General features: G+C 40.7%; 2 protein-coding genes across 3 annotated transcripts; both read right to left on the reverse strand.

The window, feature by feature from the left end:
• Positions 1 to 5,079: 5,079 nt before the first annotated feature.
• septin3 (septin 3) lies at positions 5,080 to 19,668 on the reverse strand. 2 transcript variants are annotated; one of them, XM_030422083.1, is made up of 10 exons: positions 17,657 to 17,857; positions 14,431 to 14,823; positions 14,127 to 14,255; positions 11,606 to 11,687; positions 11,217 to 11,354; positions 10,603 to 10,720; positions 8,857 to 8,952; positions 8,535 to 8,631; positions 8,372 to 8,423; positions 5,080 to 7,492 (listed from the first exon to the last, which is right to left on the reverse strand). In XM_030422083.1, exons 2-10 carry the CDS (start codon positions 14,819 to 14,821, stop codon positions 7,363 to 7,365), a joined length of 1,233 nt encoding a protein of 410 aa, XP_030277943.1. In that variant the 5' UTR covers positions 14,822 to 14,823; positions 17,657 to 17,857; the 3' UTR covers positions 5,080 to 7,362. The 2 variants fall into 2 exon arrangements, with proteins under 2 accessions (XP_030277943.1, XP_030277949.1); XM_030422089.1 differs by lacking the exon at positions 17,657 to 17,857 and adding an exon at positions 19,540 to 19,668 and having other exon boundaries at positions 7,311 to 7,492.
• Positions 19,644 to 22,377, reverse strand: LOC115584564 (uncharacterized). The gene is made up of 4 exons (XM_030422067.1): positions 22,270 to 22,377; positions 21,640 to 21,846; positions 19,894 to 21,557; positions 19,644 to 19,714 (listed from the first exon to the last, which is right to left on the reverse strand). The coding sequence occupies exons 2-4, from the start codon at positions 21,843 to 21,845 to the stop codon at positions 19,707 to 19,709; spliced, it is 1,878 nt and encodes a 625-aa protein (XP_030277927.1). The 5' UTR covers position 21,846; positions 22,270 to 22,377; the 3' UTR covers positions 19,644 to 19,706.
• Between the last annotated feature and the right edge of the window lie 991 nt (positions 22,378 to 23,368).

Genomic DNA, 23,368 nt, shown 5'->3' on the forward strand with positions numbered 1-23,368 from the left:
CAGTGTCCCAGTTGAGAAGCTACCCTAAAGTGGCCATCTTTCAAAGGGACTTGCCTTGCCATTTTCACGGGGTATCGCTGTGGATTCCACAGAAGAAGCTGTGGTGCGTCCCTATGGTTCCACATGCCATTTGCTTTTCCGGTACCCCAGCACGATGGCTCCCCACCAGCCAGATCTTCTCAGTCCCAGTCAGCTGTCTCCAACAAGGTCCAACCAGATCATCTGGATCCCTAGCCGATTGTCCCCACTGAGTACCTGCTAGATCAATCAAATCTCCTGCCACTGACCTCCTGTCATGCATTCTTGTCAGTAGCTTCCTGCACTCTATAGGACTGACTGTCTAGCCACCTGCCTTGACATAGGGCCTTTTAAAGCAGCTCTGCCTGCCATCACATCTAGCCTCAAGGCCCCTGCCAAAAGCCTCCAGCCTGTGCTCTAGAGCAGCTCTGCCTATCTGCCCAACCTGCTGATAGTTCTCCAAAATGGCTCCACCTGTCTGCCTGTTTTTTTCCAGTTGTCCTTCTTAACAGTTCTGTTGTCCTCCTGAATGGCTCCAGCTCTGCCACTGTCCAGTTTTCCAGCCTTGCCCTCAAGTTCTCCTGCTCCACCAGTCTTCAGTCCCCAGGCCACCCATCTCTTTGGATCCCTCTGAACTCTGAACCCCCTACCATGAATCCTTGAAACTGTACTCACCTACTGACCTATTTCCCTAAAAGCTTATGAACCTTGAATGTATCAATAAACCCCTGAACTCTTCTGTTCTGGCTAGTCTGTTTGCATTTGAGTCCGTCCCCTGCTACCTTGCACTCATATCTGTCACAGTTGTACTTACTAATGGTACTGGTGAAACCCTGCTACATGCACAGAAAAAGCAAGTAGCATATTGCACTGACAGCAGGTGTTAACCGATATTAAAGATCATTGTCAGTTTATGATGACCCCAAAAGGCAATTGGGAAGTGTATAATAATCTGCAGGGCAATTATATATTTGGAGAAAAATGTATGGGACCCAAAATGGAGCCTTGTGGCACACCAAAAGACAGAGAAGCAGTTAATACATTAACGTAATAATGGATACCTGACATAAATACACTGTTGCAAAACCCCCTGGAGCTATTCCAGAAATACTCCCCCATTGTCCGCATGGTACTCTGTCACTATGTAGTAATCAACTGCATATTTAGTAGTTGTACTTAGGTTGTACTTAGGTTGTACTTAGGTACTTAGGTTGTACTTAGACTGAGGAGTGGTCACCTGCACTGCCTGAAAACTGCAAATCACCATGTAATTTAAGACACCATAGAGGGTTGTTTTAGTGGAATGTGCAAAATCCTCTAACATAGGTGCAACATGTTAAAAGTTAAAAGGTTTTCAACCAGCGACCCTGTGTCAGCATGGAGAGGCCTGCGGGACATCACCAGCTATAGGAAACCCTCCCCCTACACTGGAGAAGCATCAACTGGTTGACCTGAATGGGTTTTACTGCAGGATGTATAAACCAACACTTGCATCCTCCCCTGCTCACGCATCAATCCCCATGCTACCCCTTCACCCCTCCCCTCTGATCCCCCACCTACAATCAGGATCTGTTTAGAAGATGTGCCTCGACACTTTCAGAGACAAGACCAGGCACCCAGCACCCAACTTCATGCAGACCATTAACAAATCACTGAAGCTGCATGAAGTTCCTTCCATCTCCAAATGCTTCATAATCATCCATCACAGGACAAGATGATGACAAGCCTGTTAACCTGGGCTGTATTGTCATGAAATCCTTCAACAGAACCACCGGAAAGAGACTGCAGTACCCTTGACAGTCCCCTGAATTTGCAAACCAGGCAAACAGGTGAGTGGATTATGCTGTCCACATGGTGCTGCTCTGAGTCCTGCAACATCTTGGATCCACAGGAGCATGTGGAAAGATCCTGTCTTTGGACTTCAGCTGGGTGTTCATCACAATCATCCCAGAGGTCCTTCACTTCAACTCATTGTGCTAGCCCCCACTTGTCAATAGGCCTGTCGTGGTGAAGGAATTTTCCCCTGCATTGATAAAGGGTGGCTCAAATGCTTGGTATGCAACTTTTTCCTATGATCCCAAGCAAAAGTCCAGTCTGATCATGGGACAGTAGTGTGCTTGGTTTCCTGGGTATTGGGGGGATATTGAGTAGCAGAGGAGTAATCCTCCTGTGTTTTGGACCATACTTCTGTTGTGTTGAGTCTTCATCCTAGCTGCTTTGGGTTTCTGTTATTTGCTTCCATGCAATTTAAGGTGCTTTGGTGTTCTTACAGTTGTAATTTTGAACATGACATTATGCGACGTCAAGTGTGGTTTTCGTGGTTGCTAGCCGTCCCCTGTGGTTCGCTTCTCAATAGCATGTTATTTTAGGTTTGTAGTTATCCTGACAGCTCTACCTAGACTGGAAACAGCAAGTAAGTCTGGGGAAAATTACCTACAACTGTCTAACAATAAGCGCTGGTGTCCCCCAGGGAAGTGTACTCTCCCCGTTGCTCTTCTCCCTCTACACCAACAATTACACTTCAGGAGAACTGTCTAAACTCCTGAAGTTTGCAGAAAACACAAGTATTGTGATGTGAATGTGTTGTGGGACACAATCGGTGACGTAATGAGCATCACCCGCCTATCAATGGAATTGAGTACAGGTGTGTGTGGGTGATTGCGGGCGGGAGGAGGATTGGAAGGAGACAAAAGACTGAGCAGACGGGGCATGAGGAGAGCATCTTATCGCTGCGGCTCGGCACTCTTTGGGAGGGAGGGTGTCGTTCGCAGTTATTTAGGACTGACCGGCGACGAAGACAGGTAGAGCAGGGGGTTAGATGTTCCTGTGTTAGGAGGGGAGGTTTGTTGCCTCCTTTAGAAAGTCAGGGCCGGGACTGTGGAAGAGTGCACTAGCCGCCACTGCTCCTCGTACTTCCTGCTGCCGTGCGTGCCACTGACGCCCGGCTGAACTCTGTCTGTGCCGTCCAGCGAAGCCACACCCCGGGGAGTTGGACGGCATCACAAGCTCAGACCCCGGGGGAGGGTCTCGTCGAGCGGGCGAGTTAAGTTTGACTTTAATATTGATGATTAATGTATTTCTGTATATATGTGTCCATATAGGCCTATCGTGTAATTTGTGTAGTGCGGAGGGGGAGGTTACAGGTGGGAGAGTTACTCTAAGTCGTCAGCGGGACATTCATATGGTTTCACTTTAAACGGTGTGAGTGGATTGCTGTGATTTCTCAGGTTGCTGTGGTTGATAAATTGCAGTGCCTCCTGCGTCGAGGGTGTAACGTGCCGTGGTTTGAAATGGTGTGTCTTAAGCTAGAATCTAGCCCTGTGTGTAGTGGCTCTTAACTTGTGTGAAGCGTGTATTGACTGTCCTGTGATGACTGGTGCCTCTAATTAGTTGTAGCCCTCCTTACCTCTATGAATTGGTTTTTACATGTTTAACTTGTGATAATTTAATAAAGACTGTCTATTTTGCTATATCGTTGTTATTATTTAAAGGCTCTGACACTAGCAGTATTTTTCTGCTGAAGGACAAAACCCACATTTATTACAGTATCAAAGGCCTCGTCCTGGATGCTGAGAAGTCTGCATACAGGTGAGGAGGCTCCACAGCTGCCTCTGTGGTGCTTTCAGAATAATCTGGTGCTGACCAAGCACTGTGAAGATGACAGGTGAATTCAGGAGAAGCCCCCCACAGCCACCTTCACTATATTCAGCAACACTGTGTCTGGTGTGGATACCTTTAGATTGAACATCCGTTTAACATCCAACATAGATTCTGCAATCAAAAAGATCCAGTGGAGGATGTTCTTCCTGCATCAGCTCTACACTGCAGTAATCCAGTCTGTTCTCTGTTTAACAATCACTGTTTGGTTTGGATCGAACACAAAACAGGAGAGGTGCCAGGACCACTGTGGACCCTGGATACAACCTGTTTCAACTTCTTCCCTCTTGTAGGCGCTACAGAGCACTGTGCAACAAAACAACCAGACTTAGGCTTAGGCTACGTTCACATATACACAAAAACAGCAGCGTTGATTATTTGCCTCTCATTCGATTTCATTCTATGTGAGTGAAGGGGCAAATAAAACATTCAAATCCTGTGACAAAGCAGTGTAACTTTGGGGGACTCTCTGGTGAAGTTGAAACCACAACCATACCAAAAACCGCAAGTGGACTATAAACCAGAAAACTGTGTTCTGTGTGCCTCACATCCTGCTCTGCCCACATTAAGCTTTGGCAGAGACAAACACATGAGAGTTTGAGTAATAGCTGGAACAATTATTGCAATCTCAAAGGTTCAAAGGATCGCTTGATAACAGTAAGCCCAAAGGGATAGTGGGGCAAGCTTCTTGCAGCTTGCAGGTTATAGGCGCCACCCTGTGTTGTTCAGAGGATGATGCACTGAGGGACTACAGTCATTGTAAATACATTCACTTAATTCATTTCTAATGCCGAGCAGCAGCCAGCCAATGCCACTGAAGGATGCCACTTACTTTAGATACAGGCTGCATAACAGCCCTCTCTATACTTAATTTGCTCAGGTTCATTATCCTTGTTCTTAGCTGTAATTCCTGTGTTAGTTCATTGGCAGCAATGTATAAACTGTAGTGAGATAAAGCTGATTCTGATTCCTTCAAACAAGAATGTCCATATCTAAACTCACTCAACAGTTACAAAACTGAGAGCCAGGTTTTAATCTTGGACTCTGCAATCAATCTGCATGTACCATCTGATTTATTAACACTGCAGCTCCAGAGCTCAGCAGATGCAGTTTAGTGGTGGGTTGAGATCACTGCTGCTTGTAGTAGATTTTGCATAATTCACGGTCAAATTAACTTTTAATGAAAAATAACTCAAACTAGTTGTCTTGTTGTCTATTAATCACTGTGTTTTAGCTATAACATTTATTTCATCAATGTTTATTTCAACCACAACCTTTTGTGGTTCTTGACTCTGAGACTGTTTGAAATCAGGTATAAATTCTGTACTATGACTACTAAAACTAATACAAAACATTCATAAAAATATCATGTTATCATGTTGTGACATTCATGAAAACAAACTCTTTCAATAAACATGGGAATGTGCTTTTATTAAATAATAAATTACAATAATAAGACATTAATAATGTATAAATAACTCAGTATAACACTGAAAATTATATCCCAATGTGTCACAGCAACTCTGAGAAAAGTGGTTATTAAATAAATATACATCGTGAAGTTCACATCCTAAGTGATATGTGGATAGTGGGTCGTCAATTTAGTTACAGGAGTTATGACAGCAGCGCTTCACCTTATGATATAGCAGTTTAATGAACACATCACACATTCAGAAGTAGTTGATAAGTTGATGTAAATTTGCAGTGATCTGTGAACAGAATATGGACACAAGCATGCACACAAACACTGATTCAAAATTCTGCTCAACACCTTTGACTGCACCAAAATCACAGACAACTACTTTCAGTTTGTTGCAGACATCACATTTCAATTCATATCAAAATTGCACTAATGTTCATGTTTGTACAAAATTATGATTTAGAACAAAATTATTAAAAGATGTTTAAAGATTGAATTACTTGTAGTTTTGGCATATTTGTCCTCTACACTAGACATTTCCAGAAAAAAATGTGGTAAACATGTTTACAACTTAAAATTTTGAGTAATTATACCAACACTTTTGAGTATTAAAGCTTCTTGTAAACATGATCATCTTGAGAGTGATATTAGTTATGTCTGACAGCAGTGTTGGACCTAATCTCTGTAAACCTTATCAGAAAATAATTTTTGACTGTGTAAAAATGTACCTAAAAGTCTCAGCAGTCGGAATGTTTGAGGACACAAAGCTGGTCCAAGTGCTTGTTTCTCGCTCCATCACTGTGTAATAGATGGCAGAGTGCTGCCACCAAGTGGTGAACAAGGTGAAATCAAATTTAAAAGGGCATTAACACAAATTCTGGTAACCAAATCAGAGTTTAGTGATGAAGCGTTGGCATGGCACAAGATATCAAACAAAAAGTAATGATCATCTTTAGTTTTGATTGATTACACCAATCATCAAAGCCAAAAATTCCAGAACAAAGGCTGATTTGCTCTATACATTATACTCCAGTTGAGTAGGTAAAAAAAGTTGTATAAAAGTAGTTTTCATGGCATTACTGGCCATGCTACTCCTGTAAGGATAACCACCAATTTTACATATAATAGTGTGTTAACAGGTCTTGGAGAGTACTACTGTATATTTGTATGTATTGTAAAGCCTTTTGTGGCTCCAGAGGAAGCTCCATGTTATCTGATAAATTGTCTCCCCTGAATTCATGTAGGCACCAGAATGACTTTTTCTACATATGTAGTACTGCTCCCCAAGACCTGTAAACACGCTTTATTATGTTAAAATACTTTCACTGCTAAAAAAATAATGTAGGATAGATAACATGCTTCTAGCTTTTGCAATAAAACTAGGTGCATGTTGCCCACTGTCAAATCAGGTCACAAGTGAATCTGAATCCAGGAAAAACCTGTTACATTTAATATACTATTATGCTGAATCTGCAGCACGCACAGTCATGCATCCTGTTGGACTAATTACACAAACGCTGTAGCGTACAGAATTGAATTTCATATGCGGCTGATGTTGCAGCTTTCTCTCATCTTAGTATGCAGGTCTGTGCACACAAACTATGTTGTAAATGCAAAATGAAACATAAAAAGGGCGAGGGAACATTAGATAAATTTCATTTGTTGGTGAGGGTGGGCATAAAAGAGCCAGCACAGCTTGTAATGTTTGTTAAGCCCTCCTGACAGTTAAGCCACGGGGACTTTTTCTCCGAACTCTGCTGAGAATTTTAAAAAAGCAATTTGTACAGAGCCAACTGCAGAGCATCACTACAACACAGGAATTATGATTTTAATATTTAGAGCAAATCATATAATTAGTTTGAACTCAGACGTCTGCTACACAACAATAAAACTCAAACATTTGCCTCTAATACTCATCATTATGTGGCACTTTCTAAGCTTGAACTACCCGGACGATGATAAATGAGAAGGCATTGGCAGTAGATAAAATGTTAATTTTATAATGGCACTAAGTCTCTGGGTCATCCGAATATTCATAGGAATGACTTGGAAATGAAAGAGGAGTCTGATATGTGTTTGTGGGGAGGATGGTGTAAAGGAGGATGGGTGGAGCCTGGAATCAGAAAAAAATTACACAGACTTTTACAGAATTCAATGTTTTCCAAGCATGCAGCGATGCCGTGGTGAAAATGATTATAGGTTCATCTGCATCAGCTTCATTGCACTGTTTTTTATTCTCACTCTGTACAATTCTCCAGACTGACTGACTACAGGTTGCTTTCTTGGGTGTCGTTGGAGGATATGGGGTGCAGACCTCCGTTCTCGTTCAGTCTCTTGGCTCGATAGGTTTCATAGTGAATGTTATGAGTCACTTCCTTCAAATCCTGGAGATGAGACCTGAAGGAAGACACAGATTAGGTATATAAGGTATTTCAAAAAGGGAGGTATCATAGTTATTGTGTATTTTTAAATACAGATCAGTGATCTATTATCATCATCATCATCTGTTTTGGTTTAATAGACTGAATCACTATTATGTTACGTAGACAGCTGGTAGACAACTTCCTGGTAGACAACTGGCGGCTGATTTGAATTGCAGAAATATGTGACGTTGGCAAACTTCTTTGTGTCTTTGGTCATTTTCAGCTTTAAATATGACATTCAAAGATACAGTATATAATAAAACACAGTGATCCAACCTATCTGATATTTCTGCTGTGCTTTTTCCATGCACTGTGTAGCTTTGCTAGCGTTTTTGATATCTAGCCAACATCTCAGACTACCTGCTACTTTCGGATAAATTCAAACTGGGATTTTCTTTAGTCTGCGACCGAAAAGGTAAATTGGGTCTCCATCCTAACATAAGTGAAAGTGTTGTAATTACATGAAATCATAAATATGCATTTTATATGAATGACATCTATACATTTTGAAGTACCATTGTTGAAAACATTATTAAATTGTATGTAAGCTGTGTGTCGCAGGTTGGTTTGGTCATTTCCCGTTTTATTTTGTAGATTATATCACTGTGTATTGTGTGTTGCTTTCCACTTCTTGTCTTTGTCTTTTTCCCCACTATGTGTACACCTGTGTATTGTTAGTTAATCAGTTCCTGTGTATTTAAGCCTGTGTTTTTCCTCAGTCTTGGTTTATCTGCGTCTTCTGTATTCCTGCCTTTTAATACACTATGACACAAGGAAAATTCCATAGTTTCTGATTGCTCCCTAAGTCCAGTTTATTGCATTGCCATAATAATATTTTCAAAGCACATTTTACCTGATCAGAAAGTCCCTCAGCTGAGCAAACTCACAATGGTTGGGATTTTCAACTGCAACAAAAAAGACAGAATCAAATGTCATATCTCATATGTCAAGTCATTTACCTGAGACCATCAATATTTCTCTGGCAGGGGGACTGTAAATGTTGCCATATCACACACCTTCTACAATTCCCCACGCTGTCTTCCTCCCCAGGACCCGTTTGCCATTCACTTGATATTCTTTGTCGCTGCCCACCACAGCAAAGGGCATCGCCTCCTATGGACAGAGACATTTCACCATGGTTCAGTGTACTAAAGAGAGCAGAGCAGGATCTATGAGATGAAACAAATACCCAACATGCCCCAGTGCCCTGACATTCTGTTTAGAGGAAGCAGTGCGTGAGTGTGTGAGAGATTGGGTCAAGCTGGGTGGAGAGGGGTGGGAGAGGATGAAAATCATGGGACAAATGTGTCTGAAAAAAGAAAGAATGGAAACACTTACTCTGATCTTGTCATTGTCGCTCTTGTCCTCCATGTCCTCATCAAACTCTTTCTGTGGGTAAAACTCAATCCCGCCCATCTCTAGTTCCTTCCTCACCTACAGCACAAAACAAAGCCAGGAAGCAACACATGGCTGGGTAATGTCTGCAAGTCACTTGTACACCCAACATCTGGACGAGCTGTGGGGTGGTAGCCTGTCCAGTATGGGAATTTTGAGAAAAATAATATCCCAGTATTTTGGATCCCCCTATATTAAACCCTGGCCACTCAAGGTAGTGCAAACAAGCTGTAATTACAATAGTGACAAATGATCATTCTACAAAAATGATTATGTTCTTAAAAAATAACTTCCTTCCTTTCCCTTTCAGTCAAAGCACGTTATAAAACAGTAAAAAGCAGTATGGAGGCCAGTGACAATGTTAGAGTAGTTCCTTTTTCAGATCTTTAGCTACAGTTTATCTTTATCTCACCACTGACTGAACAATGCTCCAGTGCTGCTAGAACAGAGACAGCTAGAAAAGCATTTACATGTCAGTTTCCTTCACATCATCCGGCTCATAGCATAGCACCAGAAAAAGGAGAAAATCAGCCACTACTGCTGTCATTTGACCCAAGAATGAATATAAATTTCACTCTTTCCTCTGAAGACAAAGGCGAGATGTTAGTGGGTTTGTTGTCTGAAGTGACAGGGCATTACGCATTCAACAGTCAGTGAGTATTACTATTCATTTTTCTTTCATGTCTCTTGCCAAATGATGAATTCTTCTTCTTTTTTTTTTTTTTAGCTCTGATTTGGTCTCTTACAAGTCCCCAGGGAAACATTTGGCACTTTAGCTGCTAAATGCTCCACTATGTTCACCAACCAGTCACTAATGGTGTCTTGGCAGGTATTGTACAATGGGCTTTAAGAGCTTTTATGCTCAAAACAGCTGCCTAGTGAGGCAAAAAAAAATTTTTTTTAAATGCTATGAGAGTAATGAGATTGAACAAGCGGGATGTAAAACCAAAACAGTGAGTTAAGAGATTCTAAAATGCTCATTGTAGCTGAGTGGGACTGCTGGGTCAGATGGTGATTCTCTATGAGAACTACCTTTCACAATACACACATGTTGCAACAGTCATTTGATTGATTGTTCAAGCAACATTATGTAACATGTTACCTTAAAATAACAGCTTCAAAATCATTTTGATGGTACAGTGTGAATGGTGTCTCTGTCTCAGCTATCACTTGTTTCTGCACTATGTAACTTCAGTTAGAGGTTAGGATCACAGCGTTACATACTGTTTACTTCAACATACAAGTTTTCAACACATAACGTTGTTCTGACATAATGAATTTGTTTGTAGATAGCACCTAAATTACATCTGAAAAAATGTTACAGACCTGATATTTGTATTTACAGCAGTGGAGCTGCACTCAGAAACTGTGTGTGTGTGTGTGTGTGTGTGTGTGTGTGTGTGTGTGGGGGGGGGGGGGGGCTATTGATCAAGCTGCGTTAAAGGCCAAATATGTTCTGGGCAGAACAATCTGAAGTTGTTTAAAATACCTCTAAAAATGTTTTTGGCATTTCTGTTCTGGTATTTAAAATAACTCCAGGCATCACTGCCTACAGCTTCCAAGAAATGTCAGTCGAGAACTGACATAAACAAAGATGCTGATATTTGAAATGAGCTAATTAGTCGCTACATACTGTAGGCCTAGCTGATTAATCGGTCTAGTGTTAGTGGGATAATTTGTGAGACTTACCCGCTGTTTGAAGTCCTGTCTCTCCTCAATGGTCATTGTGTCTGCTTTTGCAATGACAGGAATAATGTTGACCGAGTGACTCAAGCGCTTCATGAACTCAACATCTAGCTGCCGGAGACTGGGAGAGATGGACAGATAGAACAGAAAAAACAGAAGGACAATGAGTAATTCGGTATATTTAGGAGTTTTGAGTGCGACTGAAAAGTGGGCTTATCATTGCACAAAGGTTGTGTCCCAGTTCTTGTTTGCCTGCTCACAAAACTTCCTGTCGGTCTCAATTACACTGGCTAAGAAGGATGGGACACACTGGCTGTAATACACAAAAGACTGTATCCGTTTGCCCATTAAAAAGCAATTTCACAGTTGTCAGCAGGAGCTAATTGTGCAGTGTTCAGAGGAGAGAGAGGTGTGTGGTGTCTGCAATATAAAGTAGCACACTTGATTTGGGGCTTGAAATAAAATGTTTTGGGATAAAGGGACGTGAACTCTGTGTGCTGTGTGTGTGTGTGTGTGTGTAAGTACAGCTTTTGCCAACAGATTACTAAAAACACATGCCCCTCAGATACTTAAAGATGGTTTAAGTGATTACTTCACTAATCTCTAGTTTCACTCACGAGTGTCCAGTTGGGGAGATGAAGTAGAGACAGCAGTGCACCCTGGTGTCAGGGATACGCTTCTTTCTGGTGATGTTGACCTCCTCTTTCAGGAACTTCTCATACTGTTCATTGATGTACTTGGAAATGGGCTCCCAGCTGTGGATGCAGCAGCAGAAGTCAGCGTGAGAGAAAAAGATTGCATGAGCGGGAAAAAAGGAGCAAAAGAAGAGGAAAGCTTTACTTGAGTAGGATCATTTTAAATGTAGTTTTGGGGACTAAATGCATTGCCGCAATCTGGAGCTTAAAATATCATTATAAGATGACAAGCTTAAATGTGTTCCTGGTAAGATAAAGCAGTAATGATGGCATTTATGGGGGTTTAATGATCCAGGAGTTAGAAAACCCACCAGTTGTCGTTATTTATTTGGTCCCCAAAGCCTGGAGTGTCGACAACTGTCAGCTTCATCTTCACACCACCCTCCTCGAGGACTGTAGAAAAATAAAAAACACAAACAAATGATAGCTGTTGCTTAAAATATGGAAACGTAACTGATCGGTATTTGGCGTATAACTGATATCACGACATACTGAACAGATGTTTTATGAAGTTCAGGCCACAAACACAACCAAGAATAAATTATCTGAGAGAGATATTTTTAACATCTGTGTGATGTGATGCCACATGTCTGCTGAGTCTCTCACTGGCAAGGGCTTAATAATGTCAGGTCACTGTCAACCGCAGGCAATTTGTGCATAATCACCATCATAAACATTAGCGACCAAACAAGGGTCTGACGTATCACCACTGTTTTCCTGTTGCTGTTAAATCATCGAGAATGTACACAAGTTCACTTCTCCAGTACTGCACACCCAACCCAACTGTCTGCCACAGTTTAATTTGATACTAATACTGGGGGAGGGGAAGCTAAGTGAGATTTTTTCAAAAGCTACACATAGTGGCTTTAATTAGGGGGCATTTGCTCTGTACTAATTTTCAAATAAGCATCATGGCTTGATGCCCAGCTCTGTTTATTGCAGCAGAAAGCTTGTGCATTGTGGAAGAATATCAGTTACACAGCATCTCACGAAGGAAGCAACATTTCTGATTCTTGGCTCGACAACATTGTTAGCAAACCACAAATTGAGCCATGCTTACCTCTTTGTGTCAGTTGCCAGCAGGGGTCATTCACTGTTACTATGGAAACGCGGCTCTCAGTTCTGCGATTGACTGGCGTTATGGACGCAAACTCTTAAAAATTTCATATGAGGTCATTCCTGCCATTATGCAACTGTCTAACTTGTGTATTATAATATACTTGTGATTCACCTACAATGTGTCTGTGTGCGAACAAATATTCTCTGCACTGTAGATCAACAAGTTAAAACACAACCTCTAGCTTGAAAATCCTCACAGTTTTAGATATCTCTGCCAGGCTTGACACATTTGTGATCTAGTGGGAAATCAATGTCCCCGATAACAATCTGTACTAGATGTTAACTAAAACCAGCATGACCTAGACATAGAGGAGATGTAGAAATATGCACAAGCCACTCATTAGTGAACTCCACCATAGACAATTCTCAATCCAATGCTACACATCAATGCTGGTGAAGAAATATGGTAAAAGAAAAATCCCCTTACACTAATAATTAAAATTCATAACATTATGTAACATTTTACTCTGAAAAAACAGCTTCTAAGTCATTTTGATGGTACAGTGTCTTGTACTAGTGTGAATGGTGTTTCTGTCACAGCCACTCCACCCCCCTATCACTTGTTTCTGACTCATAAAATGAAAAACATCACTGGCCAAAGCGGTCGCTACTGGTAAACCTTTAGCATCTGTTATGGCAACAACCAGCCATTAAAGGATCAGTTCACAGTTTTTCAAGTCCATATTAACAGTCAGGTGCTTTTAAACAGGCTTTGGTTGCAGTTCTCTTTTCTTCTGTTGATCATACTGGCGATTAAGAGATACATTCCCAACATGGATCCAATATAAGTAATAGAGGGCATTAGTCTGTCCTTCTGCGGCATAAAACAAAGTTACATAAGGTCTTGAGCATTCTGAGTTAGACAAGTTTACATTCTTTTTTAACACAAATCAACTGGTAGACCCAGCAGATGTGCTTTTGTTCGTCCAACAGAAACACTGATGTTTAGAAATGTTGTTATTGCGACATAAGTATAATCAATGTTGATATATTACTTGCACCAGCATGACATCACAATTTTCTCTGGGCAGCTTGTGGGACATTTTAATTTACCAGAAATGTAATGTGACTATACCTTTAACGGTAGAGCCTTCTTGATTCCTACCTTGCCTTGATCGTTTGATTTGATTTCCTGTCCAGACTGACCAACTTGGCTCATTGACACAGCATCAGAAAATCATGTTTGGCCAGAAGCACCAGCCAGGTTATCAACATAATGTAGTTAGCTGATTGTCTACATCGATATTTCATCCGCAAATGATCTGTCCACCAAATTTCAGCCAAATCTGTGAATTCATTTTTACATATTTTGCAAACAAACAAAGATGAATGCATAACCTTCTTCCTACTTTGTTGTACCCTGAATAAAGACAAGTCAGGTAAATTTTTTAAATGCTATTGTATAATTATTCCAGAGCAATGTATGTTTAGTAGAAATTTTGAAGGAAGCCACCATCTTATTACAGACTTAGTAAACGAAGGATTAAAGCCCCGCACACAACATACCTGCAGAAGATGCATTAGTTTACTTAGAATACATAGAGAATAAATGGCAACCTCACTTGGCAGCTACCAGTGTGCACTGAAACACTGTAACTGGGCTATGTGGGACAAAGAACGTGGTCAAAGATCATTAATTTTCTCTGTCAAATTAAATGCTGCTATAATTGTCTGGCTCTAAAGAGAGAACAGTCCCTCTCTCTTCGTACTCACCATGAGACACTGCCTTGATATCAACAGTTTTGGGGATCTTGTCATCGCGGGCCCAGCCTGCACTCTTCCTGCTCACCTGGGACTTGAACAGAGTGTTCACCAGAGTGGACTTTCCAAGACCGCTGTGACCTGAGATGAAAAGGAGGGCCAAAATGTAAGAGCAAGGCTGAAAAGGAGTTACAATTACAGAAAAAGAGAGACAGAAAATGTCTATTCATATTGTTTTATCCCAAGATCGAGAGCGAACAAAAAAATGCATTATATTCTCTTCACACCTTTAGACTATTAATCATCTTTCACTTACCGACAACCATGATATTAAAGTCGAAGCCTGTCTTCATGGTCTTCTTCCTCATCTGCTCAATGATGGTGTCAATACCAATGTATCCCAGCAAAGTGGATCCACTGCCGGAGCTGTGGGAGCCACCATGAGCATGAGCTCCATTGTGTGCTGCAGTGTGACCCGCAACGTGGCCTGCACCGTGGCCCACACCATGACCCACACTATGAGTGCTGATGTGCTGTGAGCCGTGACTCCCGATGGGGACGGGGATGGCGCTTGGAGGAGGAGCTCCTCCCCCAATGCCGGGGGCCTGCGGCGGGAATGGGCTGGAGGGGGATGGAACCCCCACATTTGGGGGCTTGGCAGGGACGGCCGGTTTGGGTCTCACTTCTGGAGGAACCACGTCTGACATGTCTGTAACAGGAAAGGAGGGGAGTATAAAAATACATTCTTTCTTTAACAGAAAATGCTGGTACATCACTAGGAAGTAGGCCAATCGAGCGTTCTGAGACCTCTCCGCCCTTTTACAGAATCTACAGTGAATAAATGTGATATTGGAATAATTAAAGGATTTGTTCAACAAGATTACTAAAATATATTTCTTTCAAGTGCGTCTTGTCATCAAGACAGTCCTGTTTTAAGATATATATCTATAGTAACAGACACTATGAAGAGATGTTGCTCTTGAATTTTAGACACTGATCTTGTTAAACATATTGGGTACAGCCAAATCTCACAGATTCACATGAAGTAGTTTCTTTATCAACATTTATCTATAAAGAACACCATTTTATACTACACATTAGGAGTAGGGGTTCAATCGTGTTTAGAGTATATCTTCATTTACCAGGAATGAGACTGGCCCTTGGGAAAGCTAGAGCTACAGGTCAGGACAATATACTGGCTGAAACAAAACAAAACTATAATTACTTATTCCCATTTCATTTATAACGCTTCAAACATTTAACTGTATACTGGATATATTTCCAGATAGTCTACTTTATTATCTTATTATTTATTTTAATATTTTATTTTATTTTATTTTATTGTCTATTTTACTATTTTATCTATATCTTTATTTTTTATCTCTTGTTTCCATTCATGCTTAATTTTATTTATACTTTGCACGGAGCATCTGTAACAAAGAAAATTTCCCCCCGGGGATTAATAAAGTATCTGATGCTATTTAGAGTTTATTCCTGAGATGCAAAATCCTCAGCTAAGGAGGACATATCTTGGCTACAATTATACAAATAAATCCCTGTGAAGAATGTTATGTAAAAAAATGTAAAAAAATGTTTTAACTCTCAAATACCAATATCACCAAATGTACTGCATCCACTACTGTCAACTTGGGTCAAGTAAATCTAATTCCCTACTGCTGTGAGCACTAGGGCTGCAACAATTTGTTAGTTTATCAATTAGTCAATTAGTTAGAACAAAGCCACAACTTTAATCGATTATTTGCCATTTTTAAGTAAAAAACTGCCAAATATTGAGGTTACGGCTTCTGAAATATACATGTTTTGTTCATTGCTTAGTCTACTATGACAGTAAACTGAATATCTTGACAAAACAACAGTGTTGTAAAAAGAACCCAAGAGTCATACTTGAGTAAAAATACGTATATACTGGTATACAGTGCTTTGAAAAAAGTCATACTAAAAGTACTCAAGTATAAGTGTCTTTTATATATTCTATATTTATCTTATAAAAGAGCTACTTTGGCGCTGATGCAGCATGCAAAGAACCTAGTAACTCCCCTCCAAAATGAAGCGGAGTGTAGGCATAAAGCAGCAGAAAATCAAAGTACTATGGAAGTACCTCAAAATTGTACTTGAGTACAGTAGTTAATCTCCACAAGACATTTAGGATTTTATTTAAAATAGGCTCTGCAAACTTGTTATGGATATGTTTCTGCCATACCATGTAGAGCTGCAACGATTACTGGATTAGGCCTGAATTATTAAATTAATCACCATCTATTTTGATGACCAATTAATAGGTTAAAGTGTTTAAAATGTAATTTCTAAAGAAAAATAAAGTCAAATGTATTTGGTTCAAGCTTCTGCATGTGAACATTTTCTGGCTTCTTTACTCCTCTGTGACAGTAGTCTGAATATCTTTGGGTTGTGGACAAGACAAGATATTGACTCGGCAAACTTGTCATTGTTTTTTTTTTTTATATTACCTGTGGAGCTGCAATGATTAATTGATCAGGTATTAACTATTAAATTAATCACCACCTGTTTTGATGATCAATTAATGGGTTTGAGTAATTATATTAGAGAAATAAAGTCAAATTCATTGATTCTAGCCTCTTAAATGTCATCATTTTCTGGTTTCTCCTCTATGATAGTAAACTAAATATCTCTGGGTTAGAAAAAACAAGACACTTGAGGCATCATCTTGGGCTTCGGGTAAAACTGAGATTTTTCACCAACAACTAATTGATTGATCAGGAAAATAATCAACAGATTAATCGACAACAAACATAAACGTTAGCTGTAATCCTAGCAATGATCTCACTTACACTGCAAGTAGTTAGAGAATATGAGTTTTTTTTTTAACTGACCCTTTAAGAGAATACAAACAGTGAGGGCAGATGGCAACAGTAACAGGAATGAGGTTGAGCCAAGATGTTGATAACCTCAGGCCCTCCGGGGTGTACACAGGGAGCAGCCTGATGCCAGGCTTGAAGTCAGTGTAGCCACAGTGGTAGATACAGACCATACAGGTCACTGAGGCAGTGGCTGTCACTTTGATTCACAACACTCAGCAGTCATGCAGCCCTGCTCCCCTCTCTGCCTGCCCTCTTGCTCTGTGTTGCCTTCACACATGTAATACAGTACATTCTCCAGATGTGCAGCATTATTTCAGCATTAATAACAGTGGATGACTAATAAAGGAAAATCACACATTTGCAGACTGGAACATAGAATACCTGATGATGCTCGGCCGACGTTAACGCCACGAACTGTTTCCTGACTAAAAATGGGTATTTTTGTTCTGGCTGGCCACACAAATTAACATAAACGCCCACGCACTGTGGGTCCATATTCATGTTATCTATAAAATCCATCTGTTTTCATACAACGCAGGAGGTGAGCTCCATCACAGCCTGTCGACCCCATTGTCTCTCTCCAGTCATGCTGGATAATAACGTTAACAGCTAGCGGCGGGCAGCTCCGTGCTAGCACCTAGCTTACGTCGGCTAACTAACGGTCGGCTCGCCTGTCACACTCACCGATTCCCGTTCAATTGACCTGCACACAGCTCGAGGAGGAGACAGCCCGATCTGTTGTCGCTCTGAGTCCAAGAACAAACGATGTATATCCAAACACAGAGATAATAAGATGAGTAGCAGTCATGTGATTAGTCTGGGTACCTCTCCTCTCCTTCCCTCTGGCCGTGAGCCCCCCCTTTACCGTTGCCAAGGCGACAAGAGGAGAAGGAGTGGGGAGATGCAGCGCGCATGCGCAGTATGACTTTCCCTCAAAGGGACATTTTTTGGTACACAGTCCTCTGTCACTGATACAGACTATTTTTAGGGAACACTTGAGGATTTGCGTTAAGCTATAATTAGTCCAAATTAATCAAGTTTGATCTGAATCAAATGAGAGGATATTTTTAATATAAAAATTCTCCCTCATTGTGAAGCAGTGTGGAGGAAGACGTACTGATGGCCTTTACAGAAATGAAAATAAAACTACTGAAATGTAAATAATGCCCCATTAGAAGTGTAAGTTGTGCTTTATTATTTTTAATAAAGTAAAAATACATAGGTATTATCAGTGTTTTAAGGACCTTATTGTCTCCTGAGAACAGCTTGTCTATTCAGTTATGGGGAAAAAAATCGTTTTATTATCTCATTGATATTGTAAATATTACATTTCTAAGTTTTATTTTATTCCTTAAGACTACATAGTTCCACTCTAACTACCATAAAGATGAAGTGGAGTAAAAAGTTCAACGTTGCTTTCTGAAACGTGGTTTAAGTAGTAGTAGTAGTAGTAGTAGTAATAGTAGTAGAAGTTTAAATAGCAAACTATAATGACAAGCAGTAGAGCACATATCTCTGCCAAGGCCCAACAGTACCCTTTATCCACATCAAACTGTTGTCACACATAGATAAAAGCCACCTGAATACAACTGTTTTTTTTCCGTCAAGATCCATGCATTATTGCCTGAGAAATTGAGAAAAATGGAGGAAAATGCCGTTCTCGCAATGGCAAAGAAATTGACAAAAATGTCCTGGAACTGCTGTCCAAGACACATCCTCTATCCAAGTTTTGTAGATGGACACAGTCTTGGCGGAGGTCCAAAAAAAAGATGCTGTTGTAAAGAACAAGTACCTTAAATTGGTACTTAAGTGCAGTAAATGAGCTAATGCATACAGCTACATCCACATCAAGTAGAAGTACTCCATTACATTTATAAGTCATTCAGTCATAATTTTACTAACCTAAAAGTACAAAAGCATCATGAAGAATAAGAACTCAAAGCTTCAAAGTGGGCAGGACATATTATATAATTGGATTATTATAATGAATGCATTATTATTTAAGCAGCATTTAATATTGTACCTGGTTTGCGTGGAGCTCATTAAACTGCTCTTAACTGCTACAACAAGGATTCCTGACTTCATCGTTAATAACTTCTGAGCTCACTTATCAACATTTCAATCCCCATGACAGCTGAGTAAACACTACCTGCAGATGAAGACAGTGTGTTACAGTTGAAAGCTCCAGAAAAAAATGCCGGTAAGAGATCATAGAGTCAGCTTTGCTATGTAAAACAAATACTGGACATTTTCACCTTTAAGGGCCTCTGAAATCGTGTTAAATGAAGCAATATAACAATTGTCTTCAGCTGGACTTCACAGAACCCACAAACATACAGTCTGCAACCTGCTGCAAGTAGACGATGCCTCATGAAGGCTGGTAATCACTGCACTGTGATATCCTAAAGGCCCTCAGGAGGAGATTCAGACTGCTTATTTATACTTAATGGTGTCTTATTTTTAATCTCTATCTTCCAGGATTAACACAGTATTTGTAAGTGTTGCTTGGTAAAATGACTCTCTAAAGTGTGAAAGGAGGAGAACCTCGGCGGTGTCACTGTACTCACACTTTATCTCCGAGTTGCTCTGCTTTCGTCCTGCTTTTGCTTTCCTTTCTGCATGTTTTCCTTGTGTTTGTTTGTCTCGGCTGAGTGCTGCACTGGCATGTCCCCCTGGACTCACTTTGATAGAAGTCTGCTAACCAGCGCTGTCACGTCTCTGCTCTGCATGTCTGTTACTCTACTGATAAGGAGCAACGTCTTAAATCCCTCTTTGACCGCCCACTCAGCAGAGTTCCCGCCCCCTTAGATAGCAAGAAAATTATTTAATTTCTCACGCCAAATAGATTTAAACAGAGGAGATGAAAGAGTCCCTGATGTGCTTTGAGGAATTTGCCTTCCAAGTGGTTTCTCTGTACTCACCCACATACACTGAACCTGGGTAGTACATGGTGACATAATAGGGGTCCTCTGCTTCCTCCATGACAAACGCTCTGTCTGCTGGTGAGTAATTCGGTTGGTGTAGTGGAAGGGGAGCTGTTGTTGTCCCATCTGGTCTCTGGTACTCTCTGTGCTGCGGCTGGGACAGCAGGTCAAAGACCCCCTTTGAACTGATGCCAACGCTGTTTGTGTTGAACGGGCGGTGTGCCACAGGCCGTGACCAGCTTACAACGCACTTCTCTGAGCCATGTTCTGGTAGCTTTGTGGGCACCTCATGATGGCCAGATGGTGCAAAAATACCTGTTTGATTGGGTCCTGTGTCACTGCAGTTCTCCCCTCTTTGGCTTTTACTCTGATGCTGGTGTTTGTGTGATAAAATATCAGGTGTGGAAAAGGTAGTTTTTGACGTGGCCTCCTGTGTGTGAGGTGCCACCAGACAGGTCTTAAGTCGTATTAATCTGTGCGCACACTGAGGAGGATCCTCCGGTTTCTGATCGATGCCTTCTGACTGGCAGCTGTAATCCTTTGAAGCACAGTCCGACTGGCTTACTGCACTCTTCAAATCCATCTGAGCGGCTTGACTCCGAGCCTTCGACCAGAGTCTGTGTTTCTGAGGTGACTCGTGCTCAAAGAGTTTCGACGAACTTCCTGTACTTGTCCATGTACTGCTCTCTTCCTGAGTTCTCGTTTCGCTGTTGAAGCCAAATCGTCTTCGTCTTGTCTCAATATTTGGAGAGACGATCGATACTCTGGGAGTCATTGATAAAGCTGCACTTCTCTCAGAACACATTCGCTCATATGATTGGTCATTGAAAGCAAATCCTGCAAGTCTGCTCTGAGGGTTTCTGTGAAGCCTCACCTGAGCAGCCAGTCCATCCAACACAGACAGAGACTCTCTCTGAACGTTAGTGAACTTAATCCCTCCAGACTCAGAGGGAGATGCTTGTGCATCTGCCGCTCCAGTTGGCAGAAATTCCTGTTGTTTTGTGATGTCTGACTTTGGTTTAACAATTGCACTGACGTCTATATTCCTTGGTGGAGGCTGTGGTTTCTCTCTTCTACTAAAACCAACTTTTTCTTGCAATATATAGGAGGAGTTTTGAGACGTGGCTGCTTGTCTCTGAGACTCATGTGGACAAAGTCTTCTCAACGTGGGATTAGTGAAGTCCAGTAAAGCTTCTTGGTTAAGGATGTCATGCTTTGCCGCTTTGCTGCACTCAGGGTCAGCTTTAGTGTTTGAAATGGTAATCGATCTAGCACGTCTTTCCTTTGCAACAGGAGACGGCTGCTTGGCTTCCTGACTGTTTCCCGAAGTTGGAGATGGATTCAGTCTGGGTGTCGGGACAGTTAGAGTTGGAGAAACACTTGGCTTCGGCGGAGGCTGCTGCAGTAATGGAGAAGGATAACACAGATGCGAGGCGGGGAGATGAAGAGAATCACTTGGCTTTTGTTTCAGAGTGGGAGAGGAATTTGGCTTCGGAGCAGGAGAAATGGAGATTCTGGGCTTCGCAGGGAGAGTTGGAGGGTTGTGTGTTTTGGGCTTGGTTCTTGGGAGGGTTGAAGCTCTTTCTCCGTGCGAATGCTGACATAATTTACTCCAAGAGGGCCGACTGGATGTCTTGGAGGAACAAATTGGAACAAAAGATCTGAAGCCAAGAGAGAGGGAAAAAATGTAAATGGAGAAATGAATTAGAACTGAGCAAGGCTTCAAGCTCCAGCTTCATTTACCTGTCAGCGTCGATGTGTTTTCGATTGCCTTTTTCATAGATGAGTCCCTTCTCATCAAATGACGGGATCTGAATGGGTTTCTTTTTGATGACAGGAGAGGAGAGGGCGAGAGGAGGTGACAAACAGACTGACGGTTGTTCTTTTGTTTGTCTGGAGGTTGCAGACACTTGAGGGATCAGAGGTGCCAGACGGTGAAAAACACTCATTCTGTTGGACAGAATCGTGTGAGAGGAGAGGGGAAGATAGATTCAACTGACGCCAGTGAAGAAATGCAGGAAAATCATCATTTATTTTAGAAATAAGTGACAATATCACAGTGATAAAGTACTCAATTCCAAGTAAGAGTTACATTAAAATCCTACTTGAGTTAAACAATCTACTTTTAAAATCTGTAAAGTAACAAGCAACCATTGAAGGCATAAAAGGATAAAATGTCCCTCTGATGTGTTGAAATTATCGTAAATTAAAACATTGTAACAATAACTACCTCAAAATGAGTCCTTAAGTACAGAACTTCAAAACACTGTAGTCTGAAACCACATGGCTGCTCTGTGTGAACACTATAAAGTCCACCACATAACAGAACAATTCATATATTTTAGTTCACAATAGAGGGAAACAGACACTGACCTGCTGTGTGAAGCTCTGCCTCTGTTGTTGACACTCTGAGAGAGTAAATAAGTGAAAGAGTGCGAGACGGGGAACACAGCAGTAGGAAGTGGTGGGCACAGAAGTGCCATTCTCTCCATTCCTTCGGCACTATAGCTGCTCTGTTTCACTCCCACTGCGGCCTCTCATCTAGCTCGGTTCATGGGACTCCGTCTGTGAAGTCTAAAGGTGCTCTTAGTAGTCTGTCTGATTCACCCTTAGTGTATTTTTCATCACTTGTTATTTCTTATTTTGTGTTTTGTTTTCATTTCAGCTCTTTTACAAAGACAGCTTGTTTGTTTTACTTCAGTTTTCATTATTTTTTTAATGATCACTTTGTGGACTCACAGTGTCTAACACATAATCACAGAACCTCCTCATGCTTGATGTGTTAATAAATTTGACTGAACTGATTAATAGTAGAACTAAAGATATTTCTGTTATATTTTATAATAAGTATCAATTGTTAATGGTTATTCAAAGTTGATTAAAATTTAGTTTACAGTTAGTAAACAATCAAATGCTTTATAAACAGTTTATCAAACAATATCAAAGGTTGTTTAACAACAGCTGCAACGTAATTATAGTTTAAATTTAATTACACAGCATTTTTCAATAAGTTATTCAGTGGCGAAACATGTTTATTTTTAAAAAGTACCCAAAGTCATACCTGAGTGAAAGGTAAGATATTGTATTAAATATGACTTTGGCAAAAGTGAAAGTATCCCATGCAAATAGTTTTTGAGTAAAAGTGTCAAATTTCAAATGTTCATAAGTATGAGAGTCACTTTATAAGCAATAAATGCACTTAAGTATCAAAAGTAAGAGTACATTTTACATAAATGTGGATCGTTTAACATATCACTCGATGTTCCAGATACTTCTGATAATTCTCTTCATCAGTGTTTTTTTTTTTTTTTTATTTGATTGCTGTTGAAAATAAACTAATTTAAAAATGTGCTACTCTTGCTCTGATGCAGCATGTAATCTGTAAAGTAACTAGTAACTGAAGTTATCAAATGAATGTAATGGAGTAAAAAGTACAATATTGCCATCAAAGTGTAGAGGAGTGGAAGTATAA

This window comes from Sparus aurata, chromosome 1 (genome assembly GCF_900880675.1).
Source record: "Sparus aurata chromosome 1, fSpaAur1.1, whole genome shotgun sequence".
NCBI lineage: Eukaryota > Metazoa > Chordata > Actinopteri > Spariformes > Sparidae > Sparus > Sparus aurata.

Bases quoted from the DNA above. Each gene is read 5' to 3' on its own strand.
- septin3 (XM_030422083.1), bottom strand. From the start codon at position 14,821: ATGTCAGACGTGGTTCCTCCAGAAGTGAGACCCAAACCGGCCGTCCCT. The intron at 10,721-11,216 runs GTGAGTGAAACT...CATCTCTCCCAG, and splicing joins ATCTCCCCAACTGGACACTC to TCTCCGGCAGCTAGATGTTG. The intron at 8,424-8,534 runs GTGTGTGATATG...TTTTTGTTGCAG, and splicing joins AGCGTGGGGAATTGTAGAAG to TTGAAAATCCCAACCATTGT.
- LOC115584564 (XM_030422067.1), bottom strand. From the start codon at position 21,845: ATGAGTGTTTTTCACCGTCTGGCACCTCTGATCCCTCAAGTGTCTGCA. The intron at 21,558-21,639 runs GTAAATGAAGCT...TCTTGGCTTCAG, and splicing joins AAACACATCGACGCTGACAG to ATCTTTTGTTCCAATTTGTT.